This window comes from Apodemus sylvaticus, chromosome 1 (genome assembly GCF_947179515.1).
Source record: "Apodemus sylvaticus chromosome 1, mApoSyl1.1, whole genome shotgun sequence".
Lineage (NCBI taxonomy): Eukaryota > Metazoa > Chordata > Mammalia > Rodentia > Muridae > Apodemus > Apodemus sylvaticus.
Window position 1 is genome coordinate 57,272,917 of NC_067472.1, and position 18,166 is coordinate 57,291,082.

The window sequence follows — 18,166 nt, forward strand, 5'->3', positions numbered from 1 at the left end:
TTAATCTTTATAATTAACATTATCCCGTGACATCGTCATTCCCATAACCCCTTCCTCCTGTGTTCTTCACTCCTTGGGGCCTCTTGCTCAAGGCCCCCCAACGCCACTGAGCTGAATTCCTGTCACCTGATTTGGATCAGCAAGCTGGGGTCTGTTCTGATGCTGATGCTGAAATGGTTCCTTCCAAAACTGGGGTGTCAGGAGGCATGGTGCTTAGAGCCAGCTCATCTTGGCCTAGGATGCCATCTTGGTCTTCATCGGTTGTAGAGCCACTGGGCCCAAAGAATTTCACCATGGCCTGGACCTGTGGCAGCTCTGAGAAGGTCTCTACTGCTAACAGCATGGCCAGGAGCCCCAGGAGCAAGTAACCTGGGTAAGGAGAGGTGGTAGGGGTAGCTCAGGATGCCCCCTCCCACTTCCCGTGTGACCGTCCACCCTGGCACTACTTGGCAACTCTCAACATGGCTCCCAGTGTTCTTTGGACTACAACACCCATTTTGTGCCCTAAGGTATGGTCTCTTTGTGAATTACAGTCCCTAGTGGTCTATGGGAGTTGTAGTCCAGGCCCCTCTACCCTCCTCTCTTTGGACTCACCAAGAAGTGCAAACTGCCCAAGGTGATAAAGGGCTGGATGCAGGCCACGTCCGTGGGCAGGCAGCAAGTCTCCTAGGCCGATGGTGCTGAGTGAGCCAAAGCAGAAGTAGACGGCTTCTAGCAGGCTGCAGTCACCCTGTATACCCCACAGCACCAGTGCTGGCAGCAGCACGAAGACACAGGCCACCAGGAGGCCCAGTCCTGCTGCCCGTAGCAGGGCAGCCTGGGCTGGTGCCAGCTGCCAGCGAACAGCTACCCAGGCACCTGGGGAGCTGAACACAGGCAGCAGGCAGTGGCGCAGGGCAGCCACAAGCGCTAGAGAGGCGGGCAGCCCAAGGGCCGCATAGACCACACAGAAGGCCTTTCCACCTGAGGAGAGTGGGGCCATGCGGCCGTAACCTGGAACAGAGAGAGTAGAGGGCGGCGCGCTTTGGAGTGCGCTGCCCACGGCGGTCACTTTTTCTCTATCACCTCCCACAGAAGTCTGCCTTTTGATGATGATGTGAAAGCTTCAGGCTGGGGTCCGCTCTCACTGGGTGGTGGGCTAACCTCGCTGGGTTTCTGGTGTCTTTTCTGAAAAGCTAATCCTGAAGCCATATCCCCTAGGCCTTCTGTAGCTGGAACAACTTAAAGCTGGCATTCTGGCTTCGAGACCCTTCCTCTCCCTCTGCACTTCAGATGGAACGTAGGGGGTCTCGTGCATTTGAGACAGTAGCCCTGCAGCGGGTGTCTCCCCAGCCTGACCTTGGCTTCCTGGGTTCTTTGGACTACATCATTGCCAACCTGCGGCATGCTAGGCCATCTGCTTTCTTTCCCCAAATGTGTATCTGCCCGGGCTCTGGGTTATGGCGAGGGAAGCTGGCAATGAAACAAGATGTTCTGAAAAGAGGCAGCATGCGTGCACGAGACAGCAGCTAGAGCCAGAGAAACAGGAGCAAGAAAGGGAGAGGTAGGAGAGTGGGGCATGCTGGGAGAACAAGTCAGCAGGGACCATGGGTTACAAACGCCAAAGCTCACAGGAGTCAGGAGTGAGGTAAGAGCTGTGAGGACAGCGGCCATGTGCTTTAGGGACAGGCTCCGTCCTGCTCCAGCCAACTGGAAAGAAAGTTAGAAATACATATTTCCCTGCCGGGCGGTGGTGGCACACACCTGTAATCCCAGCACTTGGGAGGCAGAGGCAGGCGGATTTCTGAGTTCGAGGCCAGCCTGGTCTACAGAGTGACAGAGTGAGTTCCAGGACAGCTAGGGCTACACAGAGAAACCCTGTCTCGAAAAACCAAAAAAAAAAAAAAAACCAAACCCCTAGGACTATTTCTGTGCCTAAGCATATCTCTTCTCCTAGCCAGGAATTTCACTAACCCTGTTTCTGCACCCTGTTGACAGGGCTCCGAGTGTAGCGCCACTTCCTCTCCTCAGCTTCTCTTGGGGGTGGCTCTAAGCTGTGTTTTCTACAGCATCTCTCTAGCCGAGCGTCTGTCCCACCCAATGTATTCTTTGCCTGGCTTTGGGCCTATGTGACCCAGCTCCACTGCTGGATCCAGAGTGCTGAGGGGTGGGGCTGCGAAGGCCACACCTCTCCTGGCAGCTTAAGTGGAGGCACCAGTTGGGGTGTGTTGTGTGGGGAGCCCCACTTGTGATGTCAGGCCTGATAGAGCGTAGGTTAGTCTGGAGCTTTGGGGTGGGGGAAGGGCTTGCACCCTGTAGCTCTTGGGTCCTCCTCCTGGTCTGCCTGCTGGTGGTGGCCTACCGGTGGTGGTGAGGATGCTGGCAGTGAACAGCAGAGCTGAGGGCAGATCCCAGTTGCTTGTCTCTGAGTCGTTGCCCAGGCTGGAAACTCCGTGGGCCTGCGCCCTCAGGACCGCACCTAGCAGCTCCTCCAGTGCCTCAGGTGGCAAGCAGGCCCTGTGCTCGGCCTGGAAGGTAGCCAGCGCATCCTGGAGCTGGGCCTGGAGGTGGAGAGCTGGAGGGCCCTCCAGGGCCTGAAGCACCACAGCCCCAAGGCCCATGGCCAGCAGGTGGGCTGTAACCAGGAGCAGATACCGGGCCCATGGTTTCAGACTCCTCATAGCAAGGCACTCTGAGTCTGGGAAGGTGAGGGAGCAGGCACCAGGGAGGGAGGGGTTGCGAAGGGCGTGGCTGGAGGGAGGTGCTGCGTGGGTAGGTGGCTGAGATGACTAGAGTGAATGTGGATGGAGGGAGGTGAGCCGCAGCACGCCCAGTTTCTGGGGCAAGACATGGCAGCTGGGGTGGGCGGAGGAAGACACTGTGGGGAGAAGAAGACTGGGTGAGAAAAACCAAGCCTGGAGAGGGCCTCACAGGACCACAGGCAAAGTCTCATCTCCTCAGTCCTGGAGAGGGCCTCACAGGACCGCACGCAAAGTCTCACCTCCTCAGTCCCTTATACAGCATTCATTCAAACACCAAGGAAGATGACAGACACAGGTGTCCCTTCCTGGCGCTCCCACAAGAAATCTGCTGACAAACCACCAGGGAACAGTCTGTGCAGGGAGGGCAAACTTCCCAGGAAAACTCTGAAGGAAGTAATCTTTTTCTTTCTTTCTTTCTTTCTTTCTTTCTTTCTTTCTTTCTTTCTTTCTTTCTTTCTTTCTTTCTTTCTTTCTTTCTTTCTTTCTTTCTCTTCCTTCCTTCCTTCCTTCCTTCCTTCCTTCCTTTCTTTTTTTTTGGTTTTTTCGAGACAGAGTTTCTCTGTGTCACCCTGGCTGTCCTGGAACTCACTCTGTAGACCAGGCTGGCCTCGAATTCAGAAATCCGCCTGCCTCTGCCTCCAAAGTGCTGGGATTAAAGGCGTGCGCCAACGCAGCCTGGTGGAAGTAATATTTCAACCAGAGAATAATCTAGTTATGGTACTGGAAAGATAGTCTGCTGCAAGAACACTTGCTGCTTGTCCAGAGGACCTGGGTTCGATTCCTGGCACCTACATGGTGGCTCACGACTGCCAGAGACTACTTCCAGGGTGTTCGACAACCTTCACCTGGCACAAGTGTACCAGGCACACTGTGGTAAAACAACCATCTATACAAAAAATATAGGGCCAAGTGTGATGGTGCATGCCTTCAATCCCCGCACTCGGGAGGCAGAAGGGCAAGATTTCTGTGAGTTCAAGGCTAACCTAGTCTACAAAGCAAGTTCCAAGTCAGCTGTGATAGAGTAAGACTGTCTAAAATAAAATTAACTAAAAATGTAAAGATAACATCAGGGAGCCGGGCAATGGTGGCGCACACCTTTAATCCCAGCACTTGGGAGGAAGAGGCAGGTGGATTTCTGATTTCGAGGCCAGCCTGGTCTACAGAATGAGTTCCAGGACAGCCAGGGCTATACAGAGAAACCCTGTCTCAAAACAAACAAACAAACAAACAAAAAACAAAAAACCCAAAGAAGTCTTGGGAAACAAAAAAACAAAAAAAACCAAAGAAGTCAGTGGCCAGAGACTAGGCGTGAGCTGACAGGTGTGAGGAGACAGGCGTGAGGAGACAGGCCTACAAGGACAGGGAGACCAAAGAGCTCCGGAGGATGCTGAGGCATGTTGGGCGGGACAGTGGTGCTCTAAGCAGGGGGTGGGAGAGGGACTGTGGGACTCAGATGGACACAGTTGGGGAGAGCATGACATAAGGGCACTTGGACAGGTGATACTTCTGACTTCCTGTTCTGGCTCTTGCTGGGGATCTCCGGCCTCTCTGCCTGACTGGACTGCAGACCCGGAATAGCTACCTTGTGTAAATTGGGGGATCACTCATAAACCATGGAAGAATGCTGCCCTAAAGCATTGATTGGGTGGGAACCTTGAGGCCAGGTCAAGCCGTCATGCTGCCCGGTGGGCGGGTTGACTGACATCCAGGGTATGGACTAGAGACAGAACCAGGGCAAACCCTTGAGATTTTTCCCAGAGGGCTACAGGTGAGTGATCTCCCTGGGGTGGAGAGAAGACATCCTGGGAAAGATTCCTAGAGATGACATTGCAGCTGGGCCCAGAAGGCAGGCAGGGACACACACACACACACACACACACACACACACAGCAACAGAGAACATGTGGGCAAAGCATCACTTGAGTGGTAGAAATGGCTCAAGTAAAACTGTAGAGTGGCCGCCGCCTGGCACTGGTGAGAAGCTGGCTGGGATGGGCTTGGTCCTAGCAGAGGGGTGTGGCACAGGCATCCTAGCTTTGCCTCAGGCTTTTTTTCGTTTTAGGGGCATGAAGACGACACCAGATTACCTCCAAGAAAGGGGACAGATTACATTTGGGGAGACAGCTTACAAGTTTATTTGGCTTCGTTGGCCCAGGCCAAGGCTCCCACCTTGGCTGGGGCAGTAGAAAGGCACCCCGAGAGCCCCGGCTCCAATAACCTCCAGGGCAGGGGGTCCAGGACCTAGTCCTTGGAGACAGGGGCCACAGTAACAGGACTTGGTCAAAAGTGCTGGTGACACCTGAGGTCGGCTCCTTCCCCTGGACCTCCTCGTCCCTGCACCACTCCTGGGGCAATTCCCTGAGACAGGCTCTGGTCCTCCTAACCAGCTAGGTACAGTGTCAGGCCCCGGTGGGGCAGGTAAGTCGGGGCGGGGGGACCTACAGTTTGTAGGCATGTGGGGTGTCGCCCCCATCCAGTGTGAAGGCTTTCTGTGCAGTGTAGTGTTCCTGATCCCCAAAGGGTCAGGGTCCCTGGGGGGAACCATAGTGGCCACGGAGGCTCCTGGTCCCTCTTCCAGTGTTCGCTAGGCCTCATCTGAGGCAGGTGGAGCGTGGGGGCGTGGTCTGGCCCGCTCAGGGCCCTGCTTCTGGCGCCCAGGGGGCCTGAGCACCCACATCTTTGGTCTGCGTCCTGCAGTCCTGGGAGCCTCCCCGGAAGGGGTTGGCAGGTGGGGAGTCCCAGAAGGGATCTGAGTCTGGGAATAAGGTCCACGGTGCCCGTCGGGGTGCAGGCTGCGGAGAGGGCAGGGGGGAAGGCCGCGGCCCGGCTGAAACGAAGCTCCATGGGTCAATGCGGCTACGGAGTGGTGAGGGCCGAGGTCGACTGATGAGGCCCAACGGTGGTGAGCGAGGGGTGCCCGGGGTGCCCGGAGCAGAGCGTGATATTCCTGGTGGGGGTGAAACGGTTCTTCCTATGGGGGTATAAAAGGGGTACATGGTTAGGCACCCACTAATTCTTAGATGTCCTTTGGAACAACTGCCCTGCTCTTGCCTGAGCGTCTAGATTTCAGTGAGTTATGTGATTGCCTCATGGCTTCTAACGCTCTTTATGTTCTGTGATGTGTGTGTCTGCGCATTACCGTTTCAGGGCCAGGCTGTCTTCGACCTGCCTCGCTTTGGTGACTTACTAGCTGTAAGAACCCCAAGCCTTTGCATCTGTATGCTCTGTGCGCCTTCTATTTCTTCATCTAAGCTGGCGAGACAGCTTAGCAGTTACAGGGGCTTGTGGCCAAGACTAACTACCTGAGTTCAAACCCTGGCACCCAGGCGGTGGAGGAAGACCTGACTCCTGAAATCCATCCATGTTTGCATGTGGCATGTTTCCCGCCCCCCTCCCCGCCCCAACAGACAAATACATGTAAAAGTAAGTTAATTTCTCATCTAGCCTGGCATGGTGGAACATGCCTGTTATATTGGAACCTGAGATGCTGAGACAGGAGGACTGGGACTTGAACCCAGTCTGGGCTACATAGGGAGACTTTGCTTCAAACAGTGAAACAAACAACTTCATCTAAGAACTGTGCATAAGAATGCTTCATTCACAGATTATAGTTTAATGTAATAACTTCTATACAGAATGGTTATAGTACCTAGCCCAACCAATCAATAGCAGTCTGCCACCATTAGGGAGATGTCCCTATTTTACAGCTGAACCTAGAGCTCTACCAACTGCCACAGAGCCTAAGAATCTGGTTTGGGCACCCAGCCGCTGCCTGTGGTCCTGAATCCCTAGCCATTCCTTCCTTCCCCGATGGCCTCTATATCCCCACCAGTCTTAGGGTTGGTCACTCACCACGTGTCTCTTCCCGCCGAGGGCTCTTGGCTGATGGCTGGCCAGAGGGAACGCCTAGGTCTAGCAATAAGGGTCCAGGGGTGGGTGGGCCACGGGCATCAGGTGTTGTTTGTGAGAGGCGGATGAGCGGGGTGGAGGGCAGCTCAGGTGGGCAGGGTGAGGGCGTCTGTGCAGGGGGTGATGTTGTCGGGGACTCCCCACGGTCACGGCTCAGGCCTCCTGGAGGCTGCAGGTCTCGGCCAAGGCCCAGGGAGGCCAGCAGAGCGGTCCCCCGTAGCAACGCACGTTGGATCAGTTTAGGCGTCCCAGAGCTACTGCCCCGCTCTGTGGGCCCGGACCGCCGTGGCTCCTCTGGTTCGGGGCTAGGCCTTGGAGGATTACCTGAGTATCAGTGACACAGCTTAGTGTGAGGTTAGCATGTCTGCCTGTGAGTATCCTGGGCGGCTTTAGAACAAGAACAGAAGGTCTGGCGCGGGGTAACTATCAGGAGCAAAGCCCGGAAGCAGCTGCAGAAGACAATTCTCCAAAAGCACAACAGCCCTCTGCACCCCAGTAGCTGTGACTCCTTCAAGAGCCTTCCCCTGTCAGGCTTGTTCACGGTCCTGTGTAAGAGTCTGCAAGGGTCCCCGGCCTCCACCGCACACTCAGGCGCTCTTTGGACCTCCCAGGCAGCTGTCCTGACAGTCCCTCACTGCATGTTTTCAAAGTCCTTCCTGCTCTAATCCCTTCTGCCCTTCCCTTCCTTCTGCCAGGCACAGCTGACCAGTCTGGAGTTCTGGGTTGGCTGGGGACTGTGAGCTTCTGCTCGGAGCAGGAATTAGCTTGGAGTTCTGTCGGTTCAGGGAACCCTCTTTTTAAAAAAGTAATTTATTTGTATAACTACTTTTGCCTACATGTGTGTCTGCATACTACCACCCATGCCTGGAGCTTACAGAGGTGAGAAGAGGGCATGGATCCCCTGGAACAGATTAATAATAAAAATGTAAAAAAATAATCTAAAAGTATTAAAAGAAGAAAAAGAAAAATGACAGAAGAAAGTGAGAGTGGAGCCTGGGACCCAGCGGGTGAGTGGCGGTCCCTGGGGGCAGCTGCAACGCCCCTAAAGTTAAGTGACTTGTCCAAGGTAACTTGCCTAGAACTTAAAGTTGTCTCTAAGCATGCTGAATGTCTGAGTTAGCAACCCTGCTGCTGAGGAGATGATGCTAGTGTGAGAGGCTTGACCTGGAGATGAAGCAAATTTGCTTCCAAGGTGCTGAGGGTTGGTGAGTGGCTCCTGGCAATGCCCTTCAGGCAATTTCGTGTCAGTGCAGGTGGACTGTAGGCTGCCTAAGAGCAAATCACAGTGGTCAGGTTCCCAAGGGCCAGAGTCTCTATCTGGGAGAGGGCGAGCAAGCCCTACTAGTGGTCTACGCATGCTCTGTGAGACCCCGGACCTTGACTATGGGTATTTGGAAGGTTGGGTCATGTGGCAGCAAGAGTACGGGCTTGGGCTGGGAACACACGCTTGGTCAGCACCTAGGCTGGGCTGGTGGTACTATCTCAAGATGAGGGACCAGCTGGAGAGGTGTGGGATCTAAGTCTTGTGTCTCTTCTTCTGGGACCTCAGGGGTGGCATGGCCGGAAGGCCTGGCAGGACACGGTCAAGGGCTGGGTTCACAGGCCCTGGATTCTCCTTTGGTCCTCTGACCTGCTACATTTGAGAACAGATACGATCCCTTTTCAGGTCACCCCACATACGACAGCCAATGGTGGACTACAGCTGCTGGAGCAGAACGTGGGAGCTGGAGAGATGGCTCAGTGGTTAAGAACACAGGCTGCTCTTCCAGAGGACCTGGGTTCAGTTCCCAGCACCCGCACGGTGGCTCACAGGCATCTGTAACTTCGGTTCCAGGGAATGTGATGCCCTCTCCTGGTTTCCACAGGCAATGCGCACATACAGTGTTCAAACACACATTCAGAGAAAACATACATACATATATATAAAATAAAATAATTAAAAAAAAAATCTTAGTAGAGGGAAGCTAAAGGGCCTGCCTCTGGTTCAGTTCAACCCTGGTTCAAATCCTGGTTCTGCCAGTCCCCTACAGTGAACCACCTAACCTCTCTGTGCCTCAGTTTTCTCCTCTGTAAAAATGAGCCAATGATGACATATACTTGGCATATAGGAGAAAGCTAATAAATGGTAGCTGTAACTGTTACAGAAACCAGCAGGTGGGGGCGATGGCTGTGCGTGGGTGCAAGCAGCACAGCTAAATGGTTTGGTGAACAGGCCTCCAGCCCAAGAGCCATTAAAGTAGATTCTAGGGCAGTGGTTCCAACTGTTACACTGTGACACTTTAGTATAATTCCTTGTGTTGTGGTGACCCACAACCTTAAATCATTTCCACTGTTACTTCATAACTGTCATTTTGTTTCTGCCACAAGTCATAATGCAAACATCTGTGTTTTCCAAAGGCCTGAGGGGATCCCTGTGAAAGGGTGGCTCGACCCCCAAAGATGTCGTGACTGACAGGTTGGAAAGCACTGGTCTAGGGCCTATACTGTGCTGTGGGCAGCAGTACAGGGCTGGGACCCCTGAACATGGTCTAGGTTGGTGTGGAGACTGGGTGACGTGGAGGTAGGTTGGGTCCTCACCCTGCTGGTGTGGAGCCTAAGCAGTCTGTACAGAAGGAAAGCCTCCCTGGAAGCCCACTAAGGATGCGGAGCCATGTCTTCTCTGGTTTGAGTCCTTAACTAGGGCCTGAGGTAGCTTCCTCCCCTCTTCTAGCCTCACCTTCTATACCTAAGATGGGGAGAATAATGGCTCCTCACTCGGGGGTCAGACATGTTGTCTCCCTCCCGGTGAGGCTGTTATCATCACAGAGAACAGACCAGTCCCGAGCACCCCAGAATGCAGATGAGGGTTCTGCGTTTCTTCCTGTCTCCTTATCCTCTTGGCCCCCCATGGGCTCTCCAGAAGGGATTGTGAAAAGCACTGTGGAAGCCATTAGCACGGCCCCCTCTTCTGGATACCAATGGAAGAAACCATTCCCTGTTTCTTGTCCTTTCCAGAGCCTCTTGGGGGGTACAGTGCTGCACAGGGTCCTAAAAACACTCAACAGGAGGACTAGTCTCTAGCAGCCCCGAGGCTGAGGCCTCAGGTCAGTCTGCTTCTGTAGGCCTGGGGGCCAGACCCGGTGACCTGGGCTCTACTGTGCGGCCTCAGCTTTAGTCCTCTTGTCATGAGTGTTTAAGGCACCTCTGCCTGCTGGCTCAGTCTCCCCTAGTGCCCCCAGAAAGAATTCAGCAAGATCTGACCAAGTTCCTTACTCACCGTTGAGTGCTGGGGGTGTAGAAGGAGAGCCTAAGGGGGATGAGTCCTCTGAATCTAGGTACCACGTGGCTTCATCCATGCGGGACCTTCTCCTGGAGAGGGAGCATGCTTGTGAGTCTTGGGGCTCTAAAGAGCAGAGCCCTAAGACAGGAGTGTGGGACACTGAGGTTCTTACCTCCCATTCTGGGCCTCCCCAGGCTTGGGGGAACTGGGACCCCAGGCCCAGCAAGCACGCTTCTCTCCATTGCTTGAATCTTCAAGACGTCTAGGGGACTGGCGACCCCAAGTCTGGCCTGATTCTGCAGGTTCCACTAAGAGAACACCACAGGTCAGAGTCGATCCTTGTCCTACATCCTCACAGCTAGGATGGGTGGGTGGGGTGGGCTTAGGTGGAACTAGGTCCTGGCCTAGCAATGAGAACGTTTGGATGATTTGCTTTGCCACTTACTGACCATGTGGCAAATTACTCTTTTTGCATTTCTTACCAACACTCAGTAATCCACTAAAACTACTGAGTTAATATTTGCAAAGCATTCAGGAAAATAAAGAATATATGACCAGGTGTGATGGCACAGGCCTTTAATTCTGGCACTTAGGTAGATCTCTAAGTTCCAAGCTGGTCACGGCTATGAAGTTGAGACCCTGTCTAAAAAGCAAAACAAAAAACCCAGAAGCATGATATGATACAATCACTTGAGGGGTATTGTTTTTGGAGGGAACTTAAAGGTAAAAGTCTAGATAAAGGGGAGGGAAGCCTGGAAGCAGGGTAGTGAGGACTAGGGTACGGGATGGCGAGGGAAGGAAGATCCGTCTCTAGACATCAGGGAAGTCTAGGGGTTCTGGGGAAGGCAAGGCAGTGCAAGCTCCTTACACTGGATGGCTCGGAACCGAGGGAAGGTGGGCGAGTCCCCAGCCCCGACCTCGAACACGTTTCTCCTCCGGTCAAGGCCAGGAGAGGCCTGCACAGTGATGCGGTGTTTAAAATCTGGGATTTGGGAAAGGAAAGGTTTTAAGGATGCACTCAAAACCACAGGGACCCTTAGGAGGCTCCTAGGTCTCTCCCACAGGGGCAACAGTAGCTGTGTGCCTGGCGGCGCTTCACGACATTTCAGTCTCAAGGCTTTCAGTAAAGACAGCCGAGTGGTTGGCCCCCATCAGCAGCACAAACTGGTAGAAAAATAAGTTTACAGTGTGGGCAGGCCGGCCCCACCCTCAGAACTCTTCGGTGCACCAATGGCAGCCCGACATGCAAATATCTGTCAGGACCCGCCCAGAGACGGAAAAGAAAATCCCAGCCCCCAAACAAGCCCCTCCTTATTCCAGCAGCTCAAGACACCAAAAGGCTAAACGGGCACTCAAGCGCGATCACACACCTGGCGCCAACAGCCAATGGCAGAGAGGCGTCCCGGAGCCCCGCCCCTTACCCAGAGGCATGCTGATGCGTTCTCCGCCGTCTCTAGCCCGGAGCTTGCTCCGCTTGAAGGTGCCGCGGCGGCGGCGCACGTGCGGCCGTTCTCGGTCCACCTGCTGCAGCAGCAGCGTCAGCTCGCGCTCGAACACCTCCAGCTCCCACTGCGCCAGCAGGTGCTCGCGCCGTCGCAGCTGCTCCGCCTGGGACCGCTGCTCGCGGGCAGCACGCGTCAGCTCCTCCTCGCGACTCAGTAGTTCCTAGGCTCCGGGAGAATGAAGGAGGTGGAGTCAGCTGGGCATTGATCCGGACCTCCCACCTTATTCTCTACCCCATCTTGTGTCCCCCACTCTTCCCACCTTTTCCTTGGCCCTCAGCTCATCAAAGAGGCCCTGGATCTCGCGTTTCCAGCCCTCCTGCATGGAATGGAAGGAGTCCCGTGGCATCTCCCGCAGCACCTGCGCCTCTAGAGCTTCCAACTGCTGTAGGATGGAGGCGAAGTCGGGCCTGCGGTGGGGGTCCTGTGCCCAGCAGTCTAATGAGGCAGGATATGAGGTCTGTGAGTATTTGTGTCTGGGCCCAGGGTGTTCTGCCCCTCACCTCCGCAGCCCTACCCTCTTACCAGCCATGAGTTGTGCGAAGGGCTCAGGGCAGGTGGATGGGATGGGTAATGTTAACTTGTTTACGGCCACACCATAGGCTACTGCAAGGCAGTCGATGCCACGGTAAGGCACCTCTCCAGTCAGCAGTTCCCACAGCAGCACCCCAAAGCTGTAGGGGAGACAAGAGATTTGAAGGTTCACCTCAAAGCAAGGAGGAATGAAATGGTTTGGGGGTGCTGGCTTCAGCCTGTCTTCATTACCACCCCTGGTCTTGAGTGGTTCTTCTCGCCCTCTGTAGGCCCACACTGCCCAGTCTCAACTCAGGCTGTACCTCCAGACGTCGCTGCCCTTTGAGAAGGTGGAGGCCTTGATAACCTCAGGCGCCATCCAAGCGTAGGTGCCCGCGGCGCTCATCTGGGTGGTTTTGTGCCACTCTCGGGCGAGGCCAAAGTCAGTAATCTTCAGGGTCTTATGCTCCATGTCGTCACCCTCAATGGGCTGCAGCAGCAGAACTGGGGAGGAGAGGAGCAGGATCATGGGGTGTAAAGGAGCACGAACAGGGCTCGGAGAGGAGTGTGGAGCGGGTGCACCTGATGGTCCTGGCCAGGTACTAAGCACACTGGTGGCGGTGGCGGTAAGGATCTGCCTTGAGAAGTTCACAGCTGGGGATGGGGAAGGGCGGATCTTAACTACTCAAGCACCAACTGGCACATCTTTACTGGCAAGAAATTACTAAGTTGCTGCCTTTCTGAGTACTAGAGGCCAATTTTTTACACTTAGTTCTAACTAAGACAAACTAAACCAAATGAAACAAACAAAACCACGAATTATCATATTACAGGTGAGGAAATAGCAGGGAAATGATCAAGATCACAGTGAATAGAGATTCTATTCAGCCTATGGCTTCAAAGCTAATGTTCTAGCCTTCTCCTAACATGGAATGGAATAAAAACTGTAACGTGGTAGGTTTTCAGTGTTGGTGGCGCTGCTTTCAAGAGAAACTTGAGCAAGGCATGATGGCACATTCCTTTAATCCCAGCACTCAGGAGGCAGAGGCAGGTGGATCTCTGAGTTCAAGGTTCAAGGCCAGCCTGATCTACAAATAAAGTTTTAGGACAGCCAGGGTTACACAGAGAAACTCAAGGTTCAAGGTCAGCCTGATTTACAAATAGAGTTTTAGGACAGCCAGGGCTACACAGAGAAATCCTGTCTTGAAAGACACATACAGAGAGAGGGGGGGAGGGAGGGGAGAGGAGGGGAGAGGAGAGGAGAGAGGAGAGAGGAGAGAGGAGAGAGGACGCCGGGAGTGTCTAGTCACTTTGCTGAGTTGCTGAGGCAGGAGTATGAATCCGAACTTCAGCTAGGGAACAGGAGGGAAGCCCTTAACGAGTGAAGACCTCCTCCTAGAGGTCACAGAACTGTGACTGTCACAGCCTCTCAGAGCAGAAGACTTCAGAAGGTGTCTACAGCAGGAGTTGGGTGTAAAGAGAGAGGGAGAGTGAAGGTCTGCTCACACTTGGCAGGCGTGTTCAGCTTTGTCCCAAGTATGGCTACCACTCTCAGGACAAGAGAGGCAACATCTTAGAAATCTCTTGGCAGGCAGATTTCTGAGTTCGAGGCCAGCCTGGTCTACAGAGTGAGTCCAGGACAGCTAGGGCTACACAGAGAAACCCTGTCTCGAAAAACTAAAATCTCTTGGCAGGATAAAAACAGTTCACATGAGCAGCAGGAACAAAGTCAGACTCCTCAAAGGCCTGTTTGTAGTACACAGTGCCTTCTGCTTTGAGCGTGTGGCAGCTCCCCCCCTCCCCCCGCCAGCTCTCTTACATGGGACATCAGTCAGGCCTGCAGTGGGGCAGGGCGGGTACTGAGTGTGAGGAAGCGGAGGAGGGCACCTATGTGGCCAGGTGAGCCAGGGAGGGCTTCTTGGAGGAGGAATCACACTAGGATTTATCTTAGAAGGCCTGAAGCCAGAACCCATTTCACGGGTGATTTGGCATTACAGCCCAACCCCCAGACACCACTCATTCCCACAGCCTCTTCTGTGTGACTCTGTTTCCCTGAGGGCCCTCCCACTCTCAGCTGCTTCAGTTCTGGTACTCTTCAGAGCTCAGATTCTCACACTTCTGGGCTGCCTCTCATGTGGCACCTTTTAAACCTGGAGCTCTAGGCAAGACCGCAGTGACACACTCTGCCTCCTGTCAGCACACTCTGCGTGGCTTTTCTTATGCCCTACTCCTGGCAGACTTCCGTTCAGTTTCTCCCAGTTCAGAGAATGGTGTTGACTCCGCCCACTCCTGCACTGTGACTGAGTCTGGCTCAGGTAAGGCAGAGGATGACGACAAAGGAACCTCACAGGTTGTCTACAGTCTTAGATCAGTTCACACATTCACATTGAGAAGCCTTTAACCTGGGCCTGCCGTGTGGCAGAACCGTTCTCAATGTCTTTCGGCACAGAGAGCCCGTGCGCCCACTATTGCTCTCCACCCAAATCCTAGCTTCCGCCTCCAGCCCCAGGTCAGCCTGCCAAAGGCAGCAGGGACCCGTTGTTAGGCCTGTGCAAGCTCATCTCCGGAGGAACCACAACAGGCTGGGGCAGGATGGGGAGCGGGCACAGGTTCTCTGGAGCCAGGACCCACCCTCCACTGAGGACGGGTTCCTGCCTCTAGCCTGGTCTCCAGCACACACGGGTGCCACAGACAAGCAGAGCACACTCTGCATCGTGTTTTCAGGCAGGGAGCCAACCTGCTTCTTTTTTGGTTGTAGAATCTTAATTCTGGTAAGAGGCAGCAGTTCAGTGTCTCAGGCCTTTGTCTACAGCCACGCTGCCATCTCCCTGTCTGCACTCTGGTTTTCGCCAGCTCCTCACCTCTGCATCCTCAGATCTTCCTCCAGTTGTTGTGCATCCTGCCTGGGTCCTGAATTCCTCAAAACCTAAGTTATTGTTGTGATGTTTGATGGAGACCCTGGGCATGGGAGGTCAGGGGCCACCAAGAGAGGCTGGAGAGCCCAAAGCGTGGGGCAGCTCCTTACTGTCCCCACCCCCTCCTGGCCTTTGTCAGGCTAGGGAGTAGCCAGGCTAGCTCACACCTCTTCCGCTTTCCTCTCTTGGTCCCTACTTCTCCTTTCTAGGAGGCCTGGGCCAACTTGGGGGGGGGGTGTTCTTTGGGGGCAAATTGGGGGAGGTCAGGTCCAGGCCGGGCTGGCTGGTCCGTCCTGTGACTCGTGGGCCTGGAGAATTCCCCCTTCTCCCAGCCAGGCTTCCTCACAAGGCCCCCATTGTCCAGGAAAATCATGCCATTGTTTCCTGCCTGACCCCCCCCCCCAAGCTCAGGGACTCCCCCCACCCCAATCCCACAGACAGCAACTCGGACCTAGGACTGGGTCTGTGAAGTTGGGACGCCAGGCTCAGAGGGTGAGGGCACCTTGTCTGCCCTTCACCACCACCCAGGCTCTGAGGGGAACAGGGGAACTAGGGCCTGGGGGGCGGGGGGGAGCAATCCCTGGCTCCTTCCTCTCCCGAAACCCCTCCACCCCCAGCTCTTTCCTCCCTTGCAGGCAGCTGGGCCAGGGAGGGAAGAGGGCTGGAGCTGGGGCAGGAAGCCAGCCCAGGGGCAGCAGGAAACACAGGAAGCCGTGTGGAGGGTGGGGCGCAGGGGCCTGGACTATTGTTCCATTTTTTTCTGGAAAGAGAAGGGAGGAAAAACAGAAGACAGGAGCCCCCACCCCCTGGGCCTTCGGGGAATCCCCCCAGGCTATGGAGGGAGCATGGGTGGGCCCCTATATGCCTCGGGCCCACCCATTCTGCTCTTAGATGATAGCGGGTGCTCAACTGGCAAGGAATTGGCTCTCCCTGGTTCTGCTGCTGTTTTCCTCCAGCCCGTTTGACAGTAGCCAAGGCCAGGAGGCTCCAAATGTCTGTGCTGACGCTCCTAAGAATCTCTACGTTCTTCTCCAGCCATCCTTGGAGCACTGCTTCCACTACTGTCCCCAGTCCGTGCCCTCTGCTCCAGCAGACCTGGGTCCTGGTGTCTCCACATTGCTGGACACTGCCTCTGAGCCTGCACTGTGGTCAGGCCCTGCCCAGACACCCACCCAAGCAAGTGCTTCACTAAGTGCTGCCTGGTTTGGACTGGCTTGAAGGCTGCCCACTTCAGGAAACTGTCTGAACCTGTCACCAATTTTTTCCTGGGCCTATGACAGGCAGCGAATGGGAGTCCGAAATCGTGAGAGATGGACTCTCCTGTGTCCCTGGCTGGGGACCCACTGCTGGCTGGGCACCCTGGGTCAGGGCTTCAGAAGGTCCTTATGCAGCCCTGGCCTCACTGTTCCCATCCTAGGAAGGCTGAGACTGAGGTTCTGAGTTAAAGTAATCAGCTGGAGAACATGTAGTCAGGAAAGACTGGGATAGACCAGCCTTGGCCAGGCAGGGAAGAGGGTCTTCCCTTCTAAGGCCTGTGTCCTGAAGGAGCTGCCTCAGGGAAAGGGAGAGCAGTAATACCATGTTTATAACTTTTGGGGATGGGGAGACTAGAGTGGCAGCTTCCAGGAGACTTCTCTGAGGTGGTGGCCATGGTAAATTAGGGTGCTGAAGGCCTACCTGAAAGAGCCCAGTTTTCAAAACCTTGTCAAAACTTCAGGTAAAGGCTGGGACCAGGGACTTTTGGGACAGAGGCAGAACTCTGCCAGGGCCCTGGGATTCCCGTTTTGGGTTCACTGGTAGGCCATGGGTAGTCCCTGGCTGTCTAATACTCCTCTCAGGAAGGAGCTTGGGACTCCAGCATCTACTTAACTAGGCTTAGCTGAGATGGGAGATGTGTGCGCTGGGCCTTGGCTGGGTGATGCTCCTAGCTCCCCATCCCCCTGCCTCATGCCCCTTGAAACTCACTGTTGTTGGACTTCAGGTCTCGGTGGATCACAGGCACTAGAGCCTCACAGTGCAGGTAATGCATCCCTCGGGCAATCTGGACGGCCCAGTTGACCAGCACATGGGGGGGCACACGCCGACCAGCCAGGGCTCGGCTAAGAGGCCCACCAGCTGCATACTCCATCACAAGGCATAGGTTGGGCTCCTCCAGGCACACAGCTTTGAGGGCAATGATGTTGGGATGAGCCAGCATAGCAAAGAGCCGCGCCTCCTGCCGAACACTCTCAGCTGTTACACTGATGTCCTCATCAGGGTCCTGTCGGGCAGCCTTCACAGCCACCAGCTCCCCTCGCCAGCTGCCGCGGTAGACCTTGCCGAAGCCACCGATGCCGATCACCTCCTCCAGTCGCAGCTCCTGGAAGCTGGCCACCTCACAGGGGGGTGGGCCTCCACCCCGAGATACATAGTTGGATGGAAAAATGCCCACCTGGCCACCCACCTGGCCCGCCCACCAGCCCTCATCTCCAGAGATAGCTGCATCCCTGGACAGCACTTCCACACGGTCGCCCTTCCTCAGGGCGAGTTCGTCCTGCCCATTGGGCTCATAGTCGAACAGGGCTGTCCAGACAGGATTGGCATAAGCTGCTGTTGCCTTTGGGGACCCCTCCGGCCGGACTCCACCAGTACCCCCGCCGCCCCCACTGCCACTGCCATTCCATGACCCCAGCGGGCTCTTGAGGAAGAGGTTCTTCAAGGGCTCCATGGCAGGGAGCCGGCGTTGGAATGTGTGGGGGACCTTCTTCGGGTGCCCGTGGTATCCACCCCCGCTGGCTTGTGAGGCCCTAGTGCCAGAACCTGGGCATCCGGGCCCTGGCCCTCAGCCCCAGACCCACGCCTCTCTGGGGAGCCAGGAGTGTCGCCTCCCGGCCCCCCGCATCTCGGGCTTCTGGAGGAGGGCACCAAGGGCAGTGTGGTCAGGCTGGAGGGGTGGGGCCCACTGGCCTCCGGCGCCTCACCATGGCTGAAGTGGAGCAGCAGAGAGTCCCTCAGTCCCGAAATCGTCCTGGGAACCTGGCTCCAGCGCCCGCCTACTGTAAGGTGGGGCCTGCCAGGGTCAGCGCCTGGACTCGGTTGTTGTCTTCAGGCACAAGTGGTAAGAGAAAGGTCCCCGATTGAGCCGAAGCTATCTCTTTTCGGGCTAGTGCCTTTGGCCCCGACAGCTCCGACCCCTGTTCCCTTCTTCCTCCTCCCTTTGTACTTTGGCCCCGGGGGCGGGAGGCAGAGGTGGAGGGTGGAGTTTCACTTTTTTCCGCTCTTCTCCCTCCTGCAGGAAACAGCATCAGATGACGCGGGCGGGTTGCACCGCTCCCCTCCCGGAGGCTC

At 55.3% G+C, this 18,166-nt stretch overlaps 2 protein-coding genes across 2 annotated transcripts; both read right to left on the reverse strand.

The window, feature by feature from the left end:
- Kcnk7 (potassium two pore domain channel subfamily K member 7) lies at positions 1–2,660 on the reverse strand. Its single transcript, XM_052192388.1, has 3 exons — positions 2,342–2,660; positions 595–993; positions 1–369 (listed from the first exon to the last, which is right to left on the reverse strand). Exons 1-3 carry the CDS (start codon positions 2,658–2,660, stop codon positions 137–139), a joined length of 951 nt encoding a protein of 316 aa, XP_052048348.1. The 3' UTR covers positions 1–136.
- Positions 2,661–4,852: 2,192 nt separating this feature from the next.
- Map3k11 (mitogen-activated protein kinase kinase kinase 11) lies at positions 4,853–18,048 on the reverse strand. Its single transcript, XM_052192318.1, has 10 exons — positions 16,805–18,048; positions 12,248–12,428; positions 11,937–12,085; positions 11,674–11,849; positions 11,331–11,574; positions 10,778–10,891; positions 10,082–10,217; positions 9,907–9,998; positions 6,594–6,974; positions 4,853–5,712 (listed from the first exon to the last, which is right to left on the reverse strand). The coding sequence occupies exons 1-10, from the start codon at positions 17,544–17,546 to the stop codon at positions 5,375–5,377; spliced, it is 2,553 nt and encodes an 850-aa protein (XP_052048278.1). The 5' UTR covers positions 17,547–18,048; the 3' UTR covers positions 4,853–5,374.
- Positions 18,049–18,166: the final 118 nt, after the last annotated feature.